Below are 20,919 nucleotides of genomic sequence, written 5' to 3' on the forward strand. Positions count from 1 at the left end.
TGGCTCTTCACAGGGTAACCACAACGGAGACGCACCAGAATACACAGACATTAAAACAACGATGAAAATAACTCCAATCCTGGCCACTCTCAATCTGGACAAACACTCAAACCAAAGAACTAACCACTCGACAGAGCATAAGATACCATGGAAAATAGCCACAAAAGGAAGATTCCAGAGACTGATCACATACTTAGACCCAGACGAAAGCCCTCAAGTGACTCACCTACTCGCACGTACCGGACGCACCATATCCAGACGGCAGACGCATTTAGATAGAATTGAGAATATTAGCATGGCCACACTTGATGGAATTGTGGACATTGGCCTGCGTCGCATCTAGAGGGGAGCATGCCCGCCCTCAGATAGAATTATGAATATTAGCATGCCTACATTTAGATAGAATTGAGAATATTAGCCTGCATCGCATCTAGATAGGACCATGAATGTTTGCATGCCCGCACCTAGGTGAAACCTGAATGCCAACATGCTCACACCTAGATAGATTTCTGAATATTAGCCTGCGTCGCAACTAGATAGGACTTCGAACGTTAGCATGCCCGCACCTATGCGAAACCTGAAGACTAGCACAGGCCACACCTAGAGTTGTGGACATAGGCCTGCGTCGCATCTAGATGAGATTGATTGAAGGATAGCAAGCCTGCGCCCAGATGAAACTTGAATGTTGGCGTGTGCCAGACTTGGAATTGTGAACACCAGCCTGCATAGCATCCAGATAGGGTTGCTAGTGATAGCATGCCCACACCTGGACAGATTTCTGGACGCTAGCTTGCGCCGCATCTGGATGGGACTGTGAATGCTGGTTTGCCCACACCCAGATAGAATTCTAAACATTGGCCTGCGCCGCATCCAGATAGAGTTGTGGGGGTCAACGGGTGCCACACTGGGACAGAACTGCAAATGCCAAAGGTCAGGTAACCCACTAACCAATATAAGCTCAAACTCTGCATACTTATCTCACTCAAAAACTCACACAACCACTCGCACAACAAGCCGCACGCACTTCATAACACACAAGCCAGACCAACAGCACAAGCGGCCTGTCACAGATCCAATACCCGCACCAAAGCCCAGCATCTGGTGTATACCGAGTTGAAGCTGCCAACAGAACACCACTCCTCTCACTATCCTACTCCCTCTTCACCTTACTAACCCACCCCACTTTACCTTATCATTTGCAGATCCGCCAGAGCACCTGGGGACCAATTCCGTTTGTGACGGTGTGCGGTACAAATACCTTTAACATTTAACATCACTATGTGTTTAGAACGGGCCGTTTCCGTTCCGGAACTTGAGGGGGACACTGACTGATCTCATGGGTTCGTTGGCTTGCGTTTGGACTTGGGTTTTCATACTGACCGATATGCATTGGGAACTTGTTTCCTCTAACATGCCTTTGTTGCAAGATTTCAAAGATTTGTTTTTTCAAGTAGTGTGGGTCACACTGTAGCTTACGCCAGTGTGAAGCAGAATCCTACAATCATTATATTGTCACGTCCTTTTGAGCATTTGCATTTATTTAAGAGCTCCGGTGAGATTTCATTTGTGTGTCCTTTTGTTGTGGTGTGAGTGTGGGTGCAAGTGCGCATGTTGGTTGTGTGCGTGTGGTGGGGCGTGTGTGTGGTAACGACCGTGGTAGCCTACTAGGTGCTAGGGGTCCCATTGTAAGGTGGTGTGTGTGTTATTAACCACTGTGGTAGCATAGTAGGTGCTGGGGGTCCCATTCCAAGGTGGTATGTATGTCATTTTGGACGCTGTTAGTGGGTTTGACCACTGTGGTAGCCTGGCCTATGCCACGTTTGGCGGTGGTGTGCTGTTTGTCGGGGACTAGGGGTCCCATGGTTGTAGTGGTGTCCGTGTGGCAGGGACTAGGGGTCCCGGGGATGTGTAGAGGTGTACTGTTTTGGCAGGGACTAGGGGTCCCGGGGTGTGTAGAAGTGTGTTGTATTTGGCAGGGACTAGGTGTCCTGTGGTGTTAGGTGTGGTGTCTAGGTTGCACGCATTTAGAGGTCCTTTTAGATCCTTTTTGTGTGCTTGTGTATTGGTTTGCTGGATCTAGTTTTGCAGAATAGTTCAGAGCTGGTTGTGGTCAGAGTTAAGTATTGCCTTAATTAGGGGTTTTTTAACTGATTTTGTTAGATGTGCTTGTTGTTGCTCATTAGAGTTGGGTTAGTGCCCTGTGGTGGCTCTTTTGAGATTGGGTTAGTGCCCGGGGATGGCAGCCCTGGTGCCCTGGGGTGCAGACCAGGGTGGAAGGTTGTAGGTGCACTGAGGGGTCATGGTTGTTAGTGGTATATCCGTTTTGGGGACGCTGGGGCAGGCCCTAGGCTTCATGGGTCAGCTTGAAGCAGGTGGAGTTCTTGTTTTATTGTTTTGTTCCTCAAGTTGTTATTCCAGTTCAGCAGAAGGGAGATGTAGCCCTTATTCCATGTCGGTGGGTTCTTCTGTTGTGAGTGATTTGGTGGACAAGGGATAGTTATAGTGTTGTAGGGTGGATTTGTGTTCCGTTGAAGTGGGAGTCATTGTGCAAGGTTATTTTTCCACCCGTTTAGTGCTTCGGGTTTTATTAGTGGGGAGATAGTTTCAATGGTGTCAGTGTGCTTCTGTACCTTTATGATAGTCTAGAGTGTTTGTGCTCTTTTGTTGGATTTGGTGTGTGAATGGGCTTCATGTGGACCGTTTCCTGGGGTTGGGTCTCGTGTTCATGTGAGCCTGGGTGTTGCTGGGCAGGTACGTGGTGGCCACGCGTATCTGTATCTGTACTGTGTAGGATGGTACTTGCGTATAGGAGTGACCTTTTATTAAAATAAGGGAGGGAGAAGTGTTATAATGAGTGTCTTCCCTCCTGTGTCTTCCCTGCAGTGGTGATGTCAGTGGAATGTGGTGAGGTCACTGTGCTTAGAGTGTTGTCATCTGAATGTGTGTTCCATGGGGGACAGTTGGAGATAGAGAGCTGGCTGGCAAGGATGTGCCGGTGTTTTCCTGCTGTTTACTTAACTAATAAACCCATATAACTTACCTGCTGGCTCAGGTGTGTTGATGACAATACGACATTGTTACACACTTCTGAGACACAGACCAGCTGTAGTCTAGATTGGTTCCAGGTAGGCTTTATTCACATATGTACAATCTGTACAATACTCCTGTTACTCTTCTTGTATTTACAGCATGCGTAGGCATAGACAGGAACATGGGAAGGTATAACATTACTTATAAAGGAGCTGACCCACCGGCCATCCATTCAACCCAGCTCAGGCCCCCACCCACACTCACAGAACATTCATACACAGATCCACCCTTCTTCTTCTTCTTCTAAATTATCGAAAGCGTGGGCGGACCCACGCAGGCGCTTCCCCATCCTAAAGGATGATGTGCACCTAACCCACCAATCCTTATTTAGCTCACATAACCTCACAGTTCCTCCCACCTCCCCGTCTGTCTCACAAAATCCAACAACACACTGCTCTTCTTCCTGCCACTCACCCCATCACCTCCCATCAAAGCCTTCCCACTCAACTCAGCCACGCCCAGCGCAGATAACCGAACCCTCATCAATTCTCTCTCTGCAACATGTTTCTCACATCTAAGTAGAAAATGTCCCACAGTCTCAGGCACCCCACACACTGCACAATCCCTCGACTCTCACTTCCCCACTCGAAACAGACATTCATTCAGCCCCACATGCCCTATCCTCAATCGATTCAGCATCACCTCCTCCCCCTCCTCCATTCCAAACTCCCCGCATCCACCTTCACTGACACTTTCCCACGAAGACCAAACATCCACCTGCCCTTCGCCCCACTCACCCACCTCTCCTGCCACTCATCCATGACCCGTCTCACCACCACCGCCTTCACCTCATCCACAATTAAAGGTAATCTCACATCAACCTCTCCCCTTCTCATACCCTCACCCGCCGTCAGATCCACTAACTCATTACCCAAAATACCACTATGACTGGGGACCCACGCCAACTCCAAATCCATTCTCCCATGTACGCACTGATCAATCTTTTTCCTGATATCCATAATCACATCCTTCCTATCACCATCCCCCGCCATAATCGCCTGCAACCCACTCAATGAATCTGAAAATATCACCACCTTATCTAAACCCAACTCGCACACCCTATCAATTGCTGATGCAATCGCCACCAACTCAGCCGTAAAAATTGACACATCATTCGTCAATCGTCCCACTTTATACTCCCCAGTGCTTTCCAGATAATACGCCAGACCCACTCTCCCAGACACAGGATCCTTCGAACCATCTGTAAACACCTTGCATCCTTCCTTTCCTGCCACATACGCCTGACCCAAAGCTTTGATCTCACTCCGCAATCCTCTCTTCTTCGACACCACATTCGCTAACTCCAAACACACCTTTGGAGACCCCATCATCCACCTCGGCCATCTCTCCAAATCCGTATCAGTTACAGTCATCAAATCGCCCACACCCCACTGCACTCCCTTTTCCCACATGTGAAACCCAAAAGTGCCCCCTTTCCTCCTCCATCGATCTCTATAATAATCAAACCTCCAATTATACTTCAAACATTCACGCACCGGATGAGCCACGCTCTTCGCACTGCACTTCGCCCACCATCTCATATTCAACGCATCTCTCCTCAACCCCAACGGCATCTCTCCCACAAGCACCTGAACAGCATTCGCTGGAGAGGATCTCATCACACCCGAACACACCCTCAAAGCCCTTGCCTGAACCCTGTCCAACCTCAACTTCCGACTAGCCGTAAAACCCACTGACACTTGACATCCGAAATCCATCACATTCAAAATTAACCCTTTATACAACATTCGTAGACATTTCTGTTGAGCATCCCACTCTTTCCCAGTCACAGCTCGCAATAAATTCAACCTTTGTTTGCTCTTATCCACCATTCCATTCACCTGCAAATTCCAATTTAACTTCCTATCCAAAATTACTCCTAAATACCAAAACTCTTCCACGCTTTTCACCCTCTCACCTTTCAGAACGAAGTCCAACCCTTGCTGCACTCTTCTCCTTGAAAAAACCATACTCACGCTTTTATCCACAGACATCGAAAAGCCCCATTTCCCACACCACTCCTCCATACGGACTATCGCAGCTTGCAACCGATTCTGCATCAACAAAAAACTCTGCCCTCTTACCCATACCACACCATCATCTGCAAAGAAATCCACCTGACATCCGAAACCCTCCAAAGCTCGAATCAAACCGTCCACCATCACATTAAACAGCATCGCACTAATCACACTCCCCTGCGGTCTCCCATTCTCCATCTTCGAAACCTCAGACAACACCCCCCTCACTCTTACCTGAAAGGTCCTGTCAGCCAAAAACGCCTTGATCCACCGAAACATCCTCCCCTTCACACCCATCTCGAACAGTCTCACCAGCAACCCATTCTTCCACACCATATCATACGCCTTCTCCAAATCTAAAAAGAACGCCCCCACCATCTCCCCATCACACAACACCTCCTCCACTCCAGTCACCAACCTTACTAATGGATCTGCCACCGAACGATTCTTTCTGAACCCACTCTGAAAATTGCTCAGACACCCATTCGACTCCAAATAAAACCCCAAGCGCTCAACTATCATCCGTTCCATAACCTTACACATCACGACAGTCAAAGCAATCGGCCTATATGACTTACACTCCGTCGGGACCTTGCCACTCTTCAAAATCGCTACCACAATCGCTCTCTTCCATAAACTCGGTAAAACTCCACTTTTCCAGATCTCATTGAACAAAGCTAACACCTCCAACTTACATTCCGCCGACAACTTCTCCAAAAATACATACATGACTCCATCCACCCCTGGACTTGACCACTTCCCCTTCCGAATCGCCCTATCCAACTCCGTCATAGAAAACAGAGCCTCATACTGCTCTTCCCAAGGCCCAACATTCACCAACGACTCCCGCATCTCCTCCTAGACCACTCCCATACTTAGTCTCACTGCTTCCGGGAAGTTCTCTGAACCATGTACTCCCGCAAAATGTTCCCCCAACAAATTCGCTTTCTCCCCATCTTCACTGATCACCTCTACCCCTTTCAACAACGCAGACATGCTACCCTGCGACTTCATTAACCCAGTACATCCGCTTGAACTGCTTCCAAACCTCTCCCACATCAGAATTACTCCCCAAAGACCCACAATATCTCCTCCAATATCCTTGCTTTCTTTCCCTAATCACCCTCTGCACCACCGCCTTCGCCTTCTTATATGCCAACAAATCCTCCAACATTCCCGTTCTGACTGCCCTGACCCTCGCCTTCTTACGCACTGCCACATCCCGTGAACATTCCACCGACCACCAAGGAACCTCAACCTTCCCCCATTTCCCCTTCTCTACCTCCGGAACTGCCGCTATTGACGCTGCTCTCATTCCCTGCACCAAATGCTCATTCCATTCATCCACCCCCTCATCCCTATCCCGAGAAACAATCAATTCCTGACACAATTTCTTATATAACTCCCAATCAGCCTTCCTAAAATTCAACCGACTCCCAATCATCCGGGATCTGACCCCTACCTCACCCCTCACAGTCACTAAAATGCCAGAGTGATCACTCCCCATTTCCCCATCCTCAAGCACCATCCAGTCACATTCGCCCGCAATCGCAGCAGACACCCAGGTCAGATCCAAACACGACAACTTCCCAGTCTTCACATCCAATCGTATGCCCGAACCGTCATTCAACAAAAACAGACTCAATTCATCCGCCATACCCTCCAACAATTCCCCATTTGCATCCGTCCGATCACTGCCCCACAACGTATTGGCACTGTTGAAATCACCACATAAAACACAAGGTCCCACATGTCCCCTTATCACATCAGACAGTACATCCACCTCCACCACCTCACACGGAGTATAATAATTCAACACTAAAACTTCTGATCCTCCAACTCGAATCCCTGCCCCGATAACCTCCACTGCTCCATCTACCACAACCTCCCTTGCAACCAACCCCTTCCGAACTGCCACAGCTACACCCCCTCCACTCCCCTCCGTCCTATCCTTACGAAACAACTCATAACCCGGAATCACAAAACTCAGATCACCCCTTAACCACGTTTCCTGAATACAAACCACATCAACATTCAATTCCCCACACAACACCGCTTTCAACTCCTGCCCATTCCTCAACAAACTCCTCGCATTCCACTGCAAAATTCTCAGGCCGATGCCCCACTCTGTTTCCGCACTCTCCCCGCTTCCACCACTCCTTTCGTAAGATTCGACACACTGGGCCTCATTACACGGAAGGCGGTAATGGTTAACGGAAACCGTTAATGGTAACGGTGACTGTTAACCATTACCGCCTTACTACGAGGTCCCTTAGCGGGTTGGTGCTTTAACGCCTGCTTTTTGCAGGCGTTAAAAACCAACCCGCTAAGGGACCTCGGAGCTAATTACGGCACCGCAAAATTGCGGTGCCGTAATTAGCGCCTTCCCCATTCCCATAGAGCCCTATGGGGCAGAAATGGGAATGGGGAAGGGCAATGGCGAAAGGGGGATTTACCGCCCCACCAACCTTGGAATGGGGCGGTAAATCCCCTTTCCGCCTTCCGTGTAATGAGGCCCACTGACTGGTAAATTCCCCTGAACCAGCTCCAACACATTTATTATAAAACACATAAACTCAGTTTTCGGGATAACCACCATTTCAACGCCTTCCACCTCTCTCACCACTCCCTTCCTTCCCGCATCCTCATTCACCACCGACTCTCTCCTACACATTTCACTCGCTACTCGAACCGGTTTCACCTTAGCCACAGCCTCCGCATAAGATAAACCTTCCGCAGCCCTCACCTGCACCACCTCTCTCGCCACCCTTTGACTCTCACACCCTCTAAACGCAGTAGAGTGCCCCCCCCACAATTCACACACTTCTCCGGAGTTTCCATTTTACATTCTTTAATATCATGATCTCCACCACATCTCCCGCAATGCCTCTCATTCCTGCATACTTTCGCCACATGTCCAAACTGCTGACACTTATAACATCTCAAAGGCAATGCTACATAAGCTTTCACACGAAACCTCTGATATCCCAACTTCACCACCTCCGGGCACTCCGCTCTCGCAAATCTCACTGCCACAGTTGAAGAAACCACATCCCCATGTGTATCTCCCCTCCCCAGCCTCCACGCCTCCACTACCCCCACCTCTGCCAGCTGCTCCTCCACCTCAGACATATTCACAGTCACCGGGACCCCATACAACACCCTCTTACACGACACACCACTCTGGTCAAACACTCGCACCGCGCGCCTACCCAGACAACCCATCTCCAGTATTTTAGCCTTACTATCAACACCCAACCCCTCCACTAACAACCGACCCCCTGACACCACTTGCACCCGAGTGATATTCCCCACAGCCTCTTTCAACCATCCAGCAATCACCATCGGATTCTCCCTCTGAAACGTTTTCCCACGACTATCTGGCTTCAACACCACCTTCCACACACTTTCATACTGCATCTGCTCCCCCTCAGGCACACCGCTTACTGAGGCCCCCACCCCCTCCAAAATACACTTTTCCTGGGAACCCAACCCTGAAATATCCCTAACTGTCCCCCCACCATCATTCTTTTGTAGAGACCTGCTGCGATGCTGCCCCTCATTTCCCCGCTTCCCCCCTCCACAGATGTAGACTTCACAGTCAGAGTTATGCCCCTTTTCTCCCCTTCCTCCACCCCTCCCTTCATTTCAGTCTTCCCACCCCCCTTTCCCATTCTTACCACTTTCTCTGAGAACACTTTCTCCCTGCACCCTCCTAGAGAGTCCACTCAATTTCCTTAATCCCAGCTCCCTCCACCCAGACACCGCTCCGCCCTGCCTGGGTCCGCCCACTTCCAAAAATATCAAAGCGTTTTTTTTTTCCTCACACGCCGCGCCTCTTTCCCGCCCACTGCGACCGTTACTGGCGCTTCGCCATCTTCCCTCGCTCCGCTCCGCCTGTCACGCCTTAACCACAGATCCACCCAACATTCTCCTGAGCTGCATTCTACATCCATGCACCAACACTCCACAGCAAGCACCCAGGCCAGTGGCAAGACAAGACTACACTACAACAGCTGCCTCTGATCAAATTGAGAGACTATGTGCATACATGCCAACCCTCCCGATTTAGGTGGCAGACTCCCAATTTTTTAGTGAAAAATACTGCTATTTTTCAGGTTCTCCCGCCTAAAATAATTATTTCCCCAATGCATTCCTATGGGGGAATTGTTGTCTCACGATTTCTCTGTAGAAATCTCCCTCCCAGGCTTGTCAGAATGTTGGCATGTATGTGGGAAGTTGAACGTGCAGTGTGGGGTGTTCGTGTTTTGCTCATTCAATGAGTTTTGTTTATCCATCTGGCTTCTCCCTCTTTCCTTTTCATCTGTTCTTCTTCTCTTATTTTCTTTTCTCTTTGTTCAACTTTATGGGGGGAGAAGTGTTGTAATGGAACCATGGCGTGTTTAGTTCCAGCCAGGGTTCCACGTTCCTTACTGTTGAACTGGATTGGCAGCTGGGCAGTTTGGCCTGTTGAGCCTTATTTGATGTGCCACCGCCGACCCCATTGTATTTGTGCCCTCTGATTTGCCCACCCCAATACCCATTTCTAGTGACGCCACTGGCTGATACCAAGCTGTATGGGCCTCTTTGGCAGCGTGGAGTTTAAACGAGACACGCGTAAGTCACTAGCAATGCAGAGGGGTCATTTTAAAATGGTTTCTAATCATACATTTTGTGGAAACGTCAGATAATTCCAGAACTCTTCGGGTCATTCAGCGTCACCGGACGTTTACAAGATGGCCGCAACGTGTGCGCTCGCAGAAGGGAGGGCACCTGTCTCCATCCGTGCCCTTGCAGCTACTTTATTACTCCAGGACTTCAATTGGACTTCGGTGGTTCAAGTTGTGCGCGTCCTCGCGTCCAGTCTCGCTCTGCACGCCCCCGACTCCTTGGGACGGTGTGCGTTGCCTGCGTCCCCCTTTCATTCTTTCGCCTTCGTGCGCGCACCCGACGCCCCCACCTCCTACAGTGGTCCCTAGTTACCGGTGCGCCCCCTCTCTCATCCTATCAGCTGCGCGCGCGCGTGCGTTCCCAGCTTCTGCCAGTGCCTACGGTGCATGCGCGAGCCCTCAACTCCGTACGCTTGAAGCCGCGCGTGAGCTACTGGCTCTCTCTCTCAATCACTTCGTTTGAGCGCGCACGCGCTCTGGGATCTCACTCCATCACAGGGTCTAGCGGGCGCGCCCCCGCCACCCCATCCCGCTGTGCGCGCGCGTGGCCCCCTGCTGGCGACTGCTAACGGTATTTCTGTGGCTTCTCCGGCAAAGAGCCCGAGAGGAGAGCTGGCAGCTGAAGCTGGGAGCAGGCGACCCGGGCAGGACAGTGCGACGTGCCCCGCTCTTCCGCGCGCAATCAGAAGTCGGTGCTTTTGCACTGCGCCGTTCCCCCGCGGCCGGTTGATGGCCCGGGCACCCCGGGATTGTACCGTTTGCCTGCTGCGTGGCGCCCAGGATCCCCGACACCCTGGGGAGGATTGCAGAGGACCCGTCGCCCCCGCCCGGACCACCAGCAGCGGCCACGATGAGGTGAGAAGCCGCCGCTGGTCGCCAAGGAGATTCCGGGCCCGCGCGCTGCTATATTTAGCTACCCATTGAAGAAAAAAAAACGTGTTTTCCCCCCCCCATTTACCCCTGCCAGGGTCCCACACGCGCGCGGGGGAATGATAGATAAGCACGCACAGTTGGTGTGTAAGAGAGGGGGGTCGCATACAAACAGCCACTTAACTGTGTTGCCCATAGTTGTATTTAACTTTGCAAAAGGAATACTACCCCCCCCCCCCCCACACCTTTTCCCAAATGGGCCAAAAACAATTCAGAGTCTACGTCAAACCTGTGGTTGCAAGTGGGGTTGACGGCGGAGGCCTTTAAATGAATGCACTTTACTGATGGTGCTAACTAGAGAACGATGCTCCCCTCCCCCGCCCCCCCAAAGGTGGGAAATCAAGAAGTGATGGGCAGTAGAGGCCCATCCTGACGTCCCTTCCCTGCTGAGACCCCGTCCTTACCCGGCCCAGCATAGCTCGTTAGGGAGGGGGAGAGGATACCCAAGCTTCTCAACACAATTACCGTTTTAAAGTTCAGTTGGGAAACTGTGCATTCACCCCCCCACTTGTGAAAAACATTTTTTTGGGACTGAGGGATGAATATAGGAGGAAACTTGCCTTCCTAGAATACAAAGTGCACAGTCATCAAGGGTGACTCGTTTTCAAGGGTCCAACAAGCATTTGACAATCGCTTTTTAGTGTTTTCAGGTGTGTTGGTTCTCCTTTTCTCCGAAGTCCACAACCTTGTTCATCCAACTAACGGCCTTTCATAGAAGGTGCCCCTTGAACTAGCATGTCCATGTCCGAAGGCCTAAATAACATTTGAAACTCTTTCCACCCAGCCCTAAAAAAACAAGGTTTTCGAAAACTGACTGTCCTCCACGCCTAGATACCCAGTCCCAAGAAACCACCTCTGGTGATCCAAAAAGTGACTGAGCTGTGAGCATGGGGTTCTATTTTCAGAAGGCCCTTGGTGTGTTATGTGATTGACATTATGGAAGAAGTGACTTGAACCAACGGGGCTGGCTTTCGTCCTGAATTTATTAGGATGAGTACTGGGCTGGGTAACGTTACAAAATGGGGCAGGTGGAATCTGTTTTGCAGTGGGTGGGTGGACGTGCTCTTCGGGGTGGGGTGTTCAGAGATCAGTTCATGGTATGCATTCAAATATGGTGAGGCAGTGTGTGTATGTATGTGTATATATATATATATTAAAGGGGCGAATAATTTCAATAATAAAGGTCCTTTGCCACCCCCACGTACAAGCCCAATGAAAGCGATGGTGGAAACTATGGTTAAGTGGGACAACCCCCAACCCCCCCCCCCCAACCCACCAAACTGCTTATGCACTGCACTCAGAAACGCATGCTTCAGATTTTACCAGCGAGTCTGACTGCAGCCCCCACTAATCGGGGAGTGGGGAGGAATTTCGTCTAGGCTGCAGACCTGGGAAAATCTGCACCGACTACAGTGAGCTTTTCCCTCTGGATCACAGAGGGCTGCGGATGCCTTGTGTGGGCTCCTTGGCGGTGTGTTTTCACTCCTCGCTCGATTGTTGCATTGCAGCAGCTGCTGCTGTTTTTCACCCCTTTCCCTTCACAATCGATATGCACGAAGTAAAAAAAAAAAAAAAAAGAAAAAGCCTTTATCGTCTTAGAAAACCCACACTACATCACTGCCTCCCCTGCAGGGGTGCGATGAGGTGGGTGGATATTGTAATCTGAATAGCTGGTTTCCTCCCTTCTCTGTCGAAAAGATAGTTGGGGTGGGGGGGCAGGGGCCCTTCGCTTCTCCTTCGCAGGAGATGTTCACATAGAATTGTTTTTGTTGCATGGGCAAAACAGGTCCTGCATTTTGGTGCAATACTCCGTGAAAAATGTGCCCAGATCCGGCGTGTTCTCACGATCAGCTGCTGCATTTAGTATTTGGCATTGGCGCTGCAGGCCTCAGTCTTTCACAGTAGACGTATGGCCAAGGGGATGGGCTTCTGCAAATTGCGCCTTATGTACCTTTATGTGCACTTGGATCTAGGGTCACTCGGTCTTTGTATGAAAGATTAATGGCTGCAGTTGGCAATTCCTTTTGAAGTGTAACACAATATGTATGATTCACTGGGTCTAATCCCTGTTTGCCACAAAATACACAAGGGCTTCTCTGTAACTCAGTAGATGGAATCTTTTCGTTTATTTGATTTGTGTCCAAGGGCAATTGTTGATGGGACGTCAAGGTGGCCTAACCTTTGATTATTTATAGGCCCACCAACCAACACTACGTACTTTTGTGCAGTGGATTCAATGTTTTTTTTTTTTCAGTTATTCGGTTTCGACAGAGTGGGCTTCTTTAAAAACATGTGGATTTGTCCGCATCATTGATTTGTTTGCAACTAGTCACGGTCTTGTGGCCGTTTCCTGAAAACCCGATGTCTGGATGTTCAGTTGCTGAAGCAGGACGTTCTCGGGGAACACGTGGAAAGAGATAGCTGTGGTTTCCAGAACTCCCCGGTAACAACATTAGAATTTGGAATTCGTTCTTTCCTTTCAGCAGCTGTTGTGTGGAGGATTCGTTCTCTCTCTCTCACCCCCCACCCCCAGACTTTGTGACTTAGTGGTGTTTTGCTCGCCAGCTGGTGGAGTCCCGGCTGCCTGGCGCCCTCCTTTCATTCATTGGCTGAGAGTTCAAGGGCCTTTGGCCGGGGATGCCTTCCTCAAAGCAGCTGTTGGAGTGCACGCTCATGGAAGTGATACCGAAGTGTGTGTGGAAATATTCTCTGTTTTAGGATTTGAGAGGTTATCGATGGTTCAAGTATTCGCCCAGTAGGGAGTGGGCTAGTGACGTCATGCCTTTAGTCACAAATCGGATTAATTTATTTCATAAAAGCGATTAATACTTAAAAAAATATTAATACCCATTTCATTTATGCAGTAAGTGCCAACCAATAACGGTATCTCTAATTTCAGTAGAAGTTGAACCCATTTTTTAAAGATGAATACAAGGTGTTTAGTTAATCGTCCTCTAAAAGTTTAATATGAATTGTAGCGACACGCTGCTCTTAAGTCGAACTTGGGTACAGTCGTCGCATTTAACACTACCACATGCTTCATTCACGATGCAGCCTCTGGCGCCTGCTCTCAATGAGATCATGTATTTTTGCATTGTAGCAATGCCGACAATCACGTATAGCTAATTTAGTTTCGTTTCTCACACCGCACGCTGCAGGGCCAGAACGTTTGTTGTTTGGCGCTTAGGGGCGTGTTGAAGGTACGCAGGGCAGGTGGGACTAATGAAACTGAAATGGCAGAACTGCTCACAGCTGGCTTGGATTAATTGAATTACACTGGGGCAGCAGCAGGGTCACTGGGAAAGACGGTGGCATGCACAGTTCATCTGCAGGACTGTCTCGTGGCGATCTTGTCTGGAGTTTTCCACTAGAAGGAACAGACAAGCGTGTAAACACGCGCCCCATCACATGATGCTCCCGTTTGTGATCTCTGCTTGGAGGTGAAATTGAGCGACGATGATGCTTTGTGAAATGGACAGTGTTGATACCGCAGGGTTTCTCGCTGCCTGGCCACTCACAATACAGATGGCCTGAAAAACGCACCATGTGCATTATGTGGCATGAAGCGACGCTCAACCTTCCAATCTTTGATACCGAAGCTGTCATTTTGCACAACTTAAGGAAGATGTTCTCGTGATCACCACGACCACCCAAACATGCGACCCCAGGATGCGAACATGCAAGCTCAGGTTTCATGGCCCTTCCATAACCTCTGTGTTCACTGACACTTCAAATACACCTGCGTTCGGTCAACGATTCGCCTTTTGTGTGAGCATCCCTCTTACATTGGTTTTCTTCTCTCATATCAACTTTGTGATTTACCACGCTCAATTAGACTGCTAGCCTTTGAGTAGTGTTGCTGCCGTTTTTCTAGAGCGCGGCCAATCTATGAATGGAAACTCTTTACTATCCTGCCACCGGGGAGTGACCTAAAAATATAGCGGCGCCGCTGCAGAGAGCACTGCATGGAGCATTACAGCATGCTTTCAGCAGTGAGTCATGAGGTTTAATGGTCGAGTGACTTGAAACATATGACAGTTGTTCTAGCCTGCTAACGCTACTGGAGTGCAGATATTTCATTGAGATGGAAAGTTTACACCATACAAGGGGCGTTTTTGGCATTGCAACTGACACCCACTATCCTCGTTGGAAGTGAATACCAAATATTCCAATTTTAGTGAGAATTTGTGACAACATTGTGGCACACTGCGAAAATGTGCATGCTCACTAAACCCCATTGTACCTTTCAGACAAAACGCCCGTCTGAAAGATGGAGTACTATATCGTATAGCGCAGTTTCTGATGTTTTGTCAGCCTCTTGGCCTCGTTTATGAAAGCAAGATGAGCGTCAAGGAACAAGACCCGAATGTTGAGGAGTGTAGATTTGAAAATGCCTGCTGTCTGTCAGTACTAGCATTGATTAGTTGGTTGTGTGATGCCATATGGACCCAAGGGATGTTGCTGCATTGCATACGAACAAGATTACTCCCACAAGCTTGAGTATGTGAGAAGGCAACGCGGTGGGACAGTTCAACAGAAGATTAGTCTGTTGTGGGAGTGATGGGAGATGCTGAGTCTCTTTTGGTTGCTGTATAAAGGTTTAGGGGATGCACACACTTTGTTAGTGAAAAGGAAGGTGTTTTTTAGACCTTTTCTCGGGTGGTAGATTCCTTGTGCCATGTAAGGGTTTATGGATCGCAGGTTTGTCCAGGTGTTCTTGTGATTACCATTGTGGCACTGATGGAAAATTAGAGGCAGATGGGTGTTGGGGGTCCAGATAGATTATAACCACAAAGGTGATGGTTGGAAGGTTTTGAATGAATCTGAATGACTAGCATTGATTGCTTTGGGCAACCTTCCACACCAGTTTTGCAAGGTACTGCCACCAATGGTGGCAGCCCAGCCCAGCCCGAACTATTTGGCAAAGTACGCATGACTCTGGAAAAATCCAATAGCCCCACATACAACCAAATCCCAAGTCTGATGGAGAATTTGGTCACGACCAAATGGGATAATGACACGACAATTTGGCATGAACAGGGATGAGAAGCTAATCTTACATCGACACAGAAGCTCAGAGGAGAACACATTCTGAACAAATGCAGAGGGCGCCATCACAACAACCCCATTTTACACTGACGACACCGACAACTCCCCCTCTGGGCTCCGATGGCGACGACAATACCATAGTCGACAATACCACAGTCCTCAATAATCCACCTCCAACGCATGAGTCCCCTCCATTGACCATCTGACAGAAAGATAAAGCCTTCGTGGCAAAAAGAAGGTGGCAATCACTATATGAGGGACAGAGGCAATCGCAGGAAATGACACAATCAACAGCCATTCAACAAAATCCACAAATGGTACGCCTCTCTGGATATCCTCGAGATTGAGGCACTCGTGCAGAAAAGTCTTCGGGAGCCTCCCGAAAGAAAAATGCAATGGAAGCATCCTCGCAAACCCAAGAAAAAAGAAGAGAAACAACCGAGAAACCCACGAAGAAAATCGAACCAATAGCCTCTGCCAACACCAGTACAGCCGCAAACACAAATAAGCACCAATAAAAATCCTTCCTTATTCCACAAGAAACCATTGGCAATTCGACAGATCAAAGAGGAAAGAAATTATGCACTATATCGGAGACTGCCACATTCAGACCAACAAAATACGAAATGTTCCTGCCCAGACAATACTCCAATTGAAACGGGGGCGATTCTTATAACCATGCAAGATTTCAAAACATGTTAATTGCCATCACCTCACAATCAATGATACAATTTCTGAACATTCAGGAGGCTAATGTTGAGACAACAAAGATCAAGCAACACTGCTAGCTGCAATACATTCAAAACAGACATATATGGAATCCTTTATCGAGAAAATACAAGATCGTCTGAACCGAGAAGCAGAAGAGACTAGAGCGTGGCAATCCAGCCTTTTCGATATCGCCAGAAATGACAGGTCGGAAAAAAACCAACGTACTCAAGCCCTAATTACCATGATGACAAGGTTTAACACACAGAAAGAACTGACTCAAAATCGGTCTGAAACTTTGAACAGGGATCTTACAGATGAAGACAGAAATACAACTAATAGAATAGCCCTGATCGGGAACTCTACAACGCTGACAACTACAGTTGGCAACCTCATTGATTTAGACGTCGAAACCAATATTGCACAACAAGCCTCAACAGTCAATGGCAGATAACAATGGTAATATTGCAATCCTAAATATTCCAACTATACATGAGAATTACCAAATCTTCACCCTACCCAATAAAATAAACATTATAACACAAACCCAGAAGAAGACAGAATGGGTCTCATGCCTTTCTCCGACACGTCACAACCCCTTGGTGCTCCCTCATAAATAAAACAAATAAAGGAGCGCCTCAAGTATCACTAACAACCGAATGACCGCAAAGGCTTGTGCAGGAAAAATGTAAACATAGCGGAAGAAATATCGAGAGAACCGAATGAGGAGGATGCACAGATACAGATGCTTTTAGAACTATCACAGCACATGGTGGATGATGCAGAGATATCGGACGCGCAAATTGATGAGCGACACCTCATTAATTGTAATTGATGAATATGAAGTCGATCAAACCCAAACATGCACAGAAATCTCAGCTTCCACGCTCCGCTCTCAGAAGGACAAACTTTTTTTTTTTATTGGTTTTATACAAAAGGTGTTACAGCATAGCATTGTATGGGATGCATCTTGTTGCATTCTTGACTGCATGATAACAGGAAACGAACAACAAAAAGCAAGAAAGAGAAGGAACAAAAGGCAAGTCATCTTAACCCATTTTTGAAGTCTTAATGAGGGTCGCGGAGGGGGATCGGGGAGGTCAGCGGAGACAGGGTAAAGGGGGACATGTGGGCGGCATTTACAGTTCGACTGAGGCTTGGGAGCATGCTGAGTCCCTGTGACTCCAGGTCCTTGGTAGTGAGCGTTGGCTTTTTGAGGGGAGCAGGGGTGTGTGTCCAGTATCCCTGGCTGTTTGCCTGTGCTTATCTCTTGGGGTTCAACCGGCAATAGTTTGTTTTGTTCCTCCCGCCTCCACCTTGGTCCTGCTTGTCCATCCATTGGAGGGTGGGGGGGTTGTCTGGCCAGCTCCAGGTATTGATTTCTGTAGTCCAGGAATGGAGACCAGGTTTGGTAAAATGTCTCTGCTCCCGAACCTGAGGGCTGTGATTTTCTCAGCCTCTATTATGTCCCAACACTTCGACCACCACATCTGTATTGCCGGCCCTTCTGGGTTTTTCCAGAGCCTGGCGATAGATTTTAGTCGCTGTTAGTAGATTAGAGCATAGTTCCGCCCTGCGGCCTGTCCGGGGAAATTGGCCTTCGCCTCTAGCTCCCAGTAGGACCACTCCTGGGTCCCATGGGATTGTGAGGCCGGTGATCGCTCTGATCTGATCTAGTACCGAGTTCCAAAATTGGGTAGCCTTAGGGCATGTCCATAGCAGGTGGTACATAGTGCCTCTATCCGGACATCCTCTCCAGCAGAGCGGGGAGATCGTGGAGTTGCATTTGTTGAGCATTACTGGGGTAGGGTACCACTGGTAGCATGCCCCCTCCTTGTTGGTTATACACTCGGAGCTTCTGTGCGCTTTGTCCCAAATGTGACCCCATTCCTCTGGTTCAATAGTTCTCCCTATGTCTCTTTCCCATTTGTGCATATAGGCTTCCTTGAAGTCTGGGTCAGTTATGTCCCGAAGCTTGTATAGGGTTGATATTCTCCCTTTTGGGGGAGTGGCTGTCAGGCTGCTCTCTAGGGCAGCGAGTTCTGTACTTCCATGGGTTTTCATTCGGTTACTTGAAAGCCAGTGCCCGAGTTGTGCGTATCTGAACCTCTCCATCTCCGGAAAGTTGAATTTCGCTTTGCAGGCTTCAAAATCTAGGGGGTTCCCATCCTCAAAGTCTTGGACCTTCTCCAGCCCTCCTTCTTTCCATCTGTGGAAATTATTTGGGTCGGCCCCTGGAGTGAAGTTAGGGTTCTTCCAGATGGGGGTGAGTGGGCCTGTCGTGCTTCCACATTTCCAGAGGCGAGCCGCTTTTCTCCAGTTTAGGATTGTGTTTTCCTTTGCTGACAGCGGATTTGGGGTTGGTGGGCCCGATGGCCTCTTTGTGTGTGGCAATGAGTCTATTGGGATCGGACTCCAGGCTTCCTCTAACTCCAGCCAACGTGGTTTCTGGGAGGCGATGTTCCAGGCGAATGCGTGAGAGTTGCGCTGCCACGATGTATCTTGCTATGTCTGGGGCAGCCCCCAGGCCTCCCAGCGCCCTTCCGCGGAGCATGATCCTCTTCGGAATTCGCGGTATCTTGCCTTCCGATATGTACTTCAGGATGTTCTTTTGCAGCTCTTGTACCGCCTTCTTCAGGATGACTGTTGGTAATGCTGTGCAATGATAGAGCAGTCTCGGGATTAAATTCATTTTCAGGGCTGTAATCCTCCCGAACCATGACATTTCTTGTTTTCACCAGCATATCAGGTCATCTTTGAAAAGTAGGGGGAAGTTTGCTTTGTATATCTTTTCAGGTTTGTTTGGTAGCTGGACCCCAGGTAGCTCAGGTGCCCTCTAGCCCAGGGTATTGGATATTCGCTTTCCAGCGCGCTGGTCAGCTTCCGAGGCAGTTTGATGCTCATCGCCGTGGATTTATAGAGATTTACCAGGTATCCTGATGCCTCCTTGAATTGTTCCAGCTCTGACCATAATGCTTTCAGGGACTCCTTGGGCTGGGAGAGGGTTAACAGAACATCGTCAGCGTAAAGGGCTGCTTTGTAGGCTTAGTTTTCAGTGTCTATGCCCTGGATAGTCTGGTTGTGGTGGATTCTGTTGGAAAATGGCTCCAAGTGCCTCGTACCTCTTTATCTCGATTATGTCCGATCGGGCCGCGTTCATTCTGAGCCTGGTAGAGGGATGCTGGTAGTTGGCTAATGTCTGTTTTATAAAATTTGGGCCTAACCTGTAGTGCCTTAATGTTTCTTGAATGTAGCCCTAGTCTAGCATGTCAAAGGCCTTGTGTGCATCGAGCAATAGAACCACCATTTGGAGGCCCATCCTGTTGGCGATTCGATTATGTTTATGGTTCTTCTAATGTTGTTGTGGGTGAGTTTTGTCTAGGTTCGGATCTGGGGTTAATTTGAAGTCCCCTCCCATAATGAGATGGCCCTCAGTGAAGGTGGTGATTATTGGGAGAAGGTTGCGGAGAAACAGGGCTTGTGCGGTGTTAGGGCAATAAATTGCTGCCATATGATGGGCATTTCGACCAGAAGGCCTTTCAAGAGTATGTAGCGCCCCTCTGGGTCTCTTTAATTGTGATTTGTGTTAACGGAAGGTCTCGGTTTAGTAATATGGCCACCCCTCTTTTCTTTTGTCCTGCAGAGGCGAAGTAGCGTCTTGGATAGCGTTGAAAGGAGATGCGCTTTTCATCTGACGCCAGGAGGTGAGTCTCCTGCAGGAAGACCACGTCCACTGCAAGCTGGGAGAGCCTATGCTCCACAGATTTCCTCTTATGTGGGGCGTTGACCACCTGCACTTTCCAGGTGGTCACAGAAAGTTTGTTATTCGGCTGGGCCAATTTTGTCCAAATTGAATCTTGAGTTAGCCACTCCCCTGTAGGATTGCAGTTCCTTGGACCCCCCCCTTCTCCACTGGAGGAGTTCCTATGATGGAGATTATCTTGCCTCGAAGGTTGCCCTTTCCTGTGAAATGTTTCATGTTGGGTAGTCCCCGCCCCCCCCTTCCCCCAGCATTATTCCGCCGCCCCACTCTCCACACAACAACAAGAAAAGAACAAAAACTAAAATAGGTATTTCGGACCAGCCTTGTACTGATGGGGCAACCGCGGGGCCACTGCTGCCAGTTCGGTAAGAGGTCATGGGACCTCTTGCTGGAGCGGGGAGTTTGCTGAGATGAGGCTTGTTTAGCTGGTTCCATTGATGGCCGGATTTGGTGTATGTGGATGAGCCCCTGGGGAGCTCATTATTTATGGGCCATTTGGCGTTGTCGCGAGGTTCATTGTAGGATCACCTAGGATCCGGAAGGCTCCCGGGTAGGAGGCCCCAGACGCTGGGTTCTGTCGTTGTGACACTCGGTACGGGGCCAGCTTACTCTGAGGTAGGCATCAGCGATAGTTCAGCTTTTTCCCGTTGGGCAGTGGTCCATGGACCCTGCGGCGACCCTCCACCCTAGA

General features: G+C 49.1%; 1 protein-coding gene across 2 annotated transcripts in view; it reads left to right on the top strand.

Annotated features, from left to right (window-relative positions):
- Window positions 1–10,359: 10,359 nt before the first annotated feature.
- Window positions 10,360–20,919, top strand: part of ENAH (ENAH actin regulator) — a 1,361,004-nt gene continuing 1,350,444 nt past the window's right edge. Inside the window, exon 1 of one of the 2 annotated variants that reach the window (XM_069608703.1) lies at window positions 10,360–10,633. In XM_069608703.1, coding sequence (XP_069464804.1) covers window positions 10,629–10,633 — 5 coding nt within the window. In that variant the 5' untranslated portion in view covers window positions 10,360–10,628. The remainder of the gene's footprint in view (window positions 10,634–20,919) is intronic. The other variant, XM_069608701.1, reaches the window with a different exon arrangement.

The sequence above is a fragment of the Ambystoma mexicanum genome, chromosome 4q (assembly GCF_040938575.1).
Source record: "Ambystoma mexicanum isolate Mex_15411 chromosome 4q, UKY_AmexF1_1, whole genome shotgun sequence".
NCBI classification, from domain to species: Eukaryota; Metazoa; Chordata; class Amphibia; order Caudata; family Ambystomatidae; genus Ambystoma; species Ambystoma mexicanum.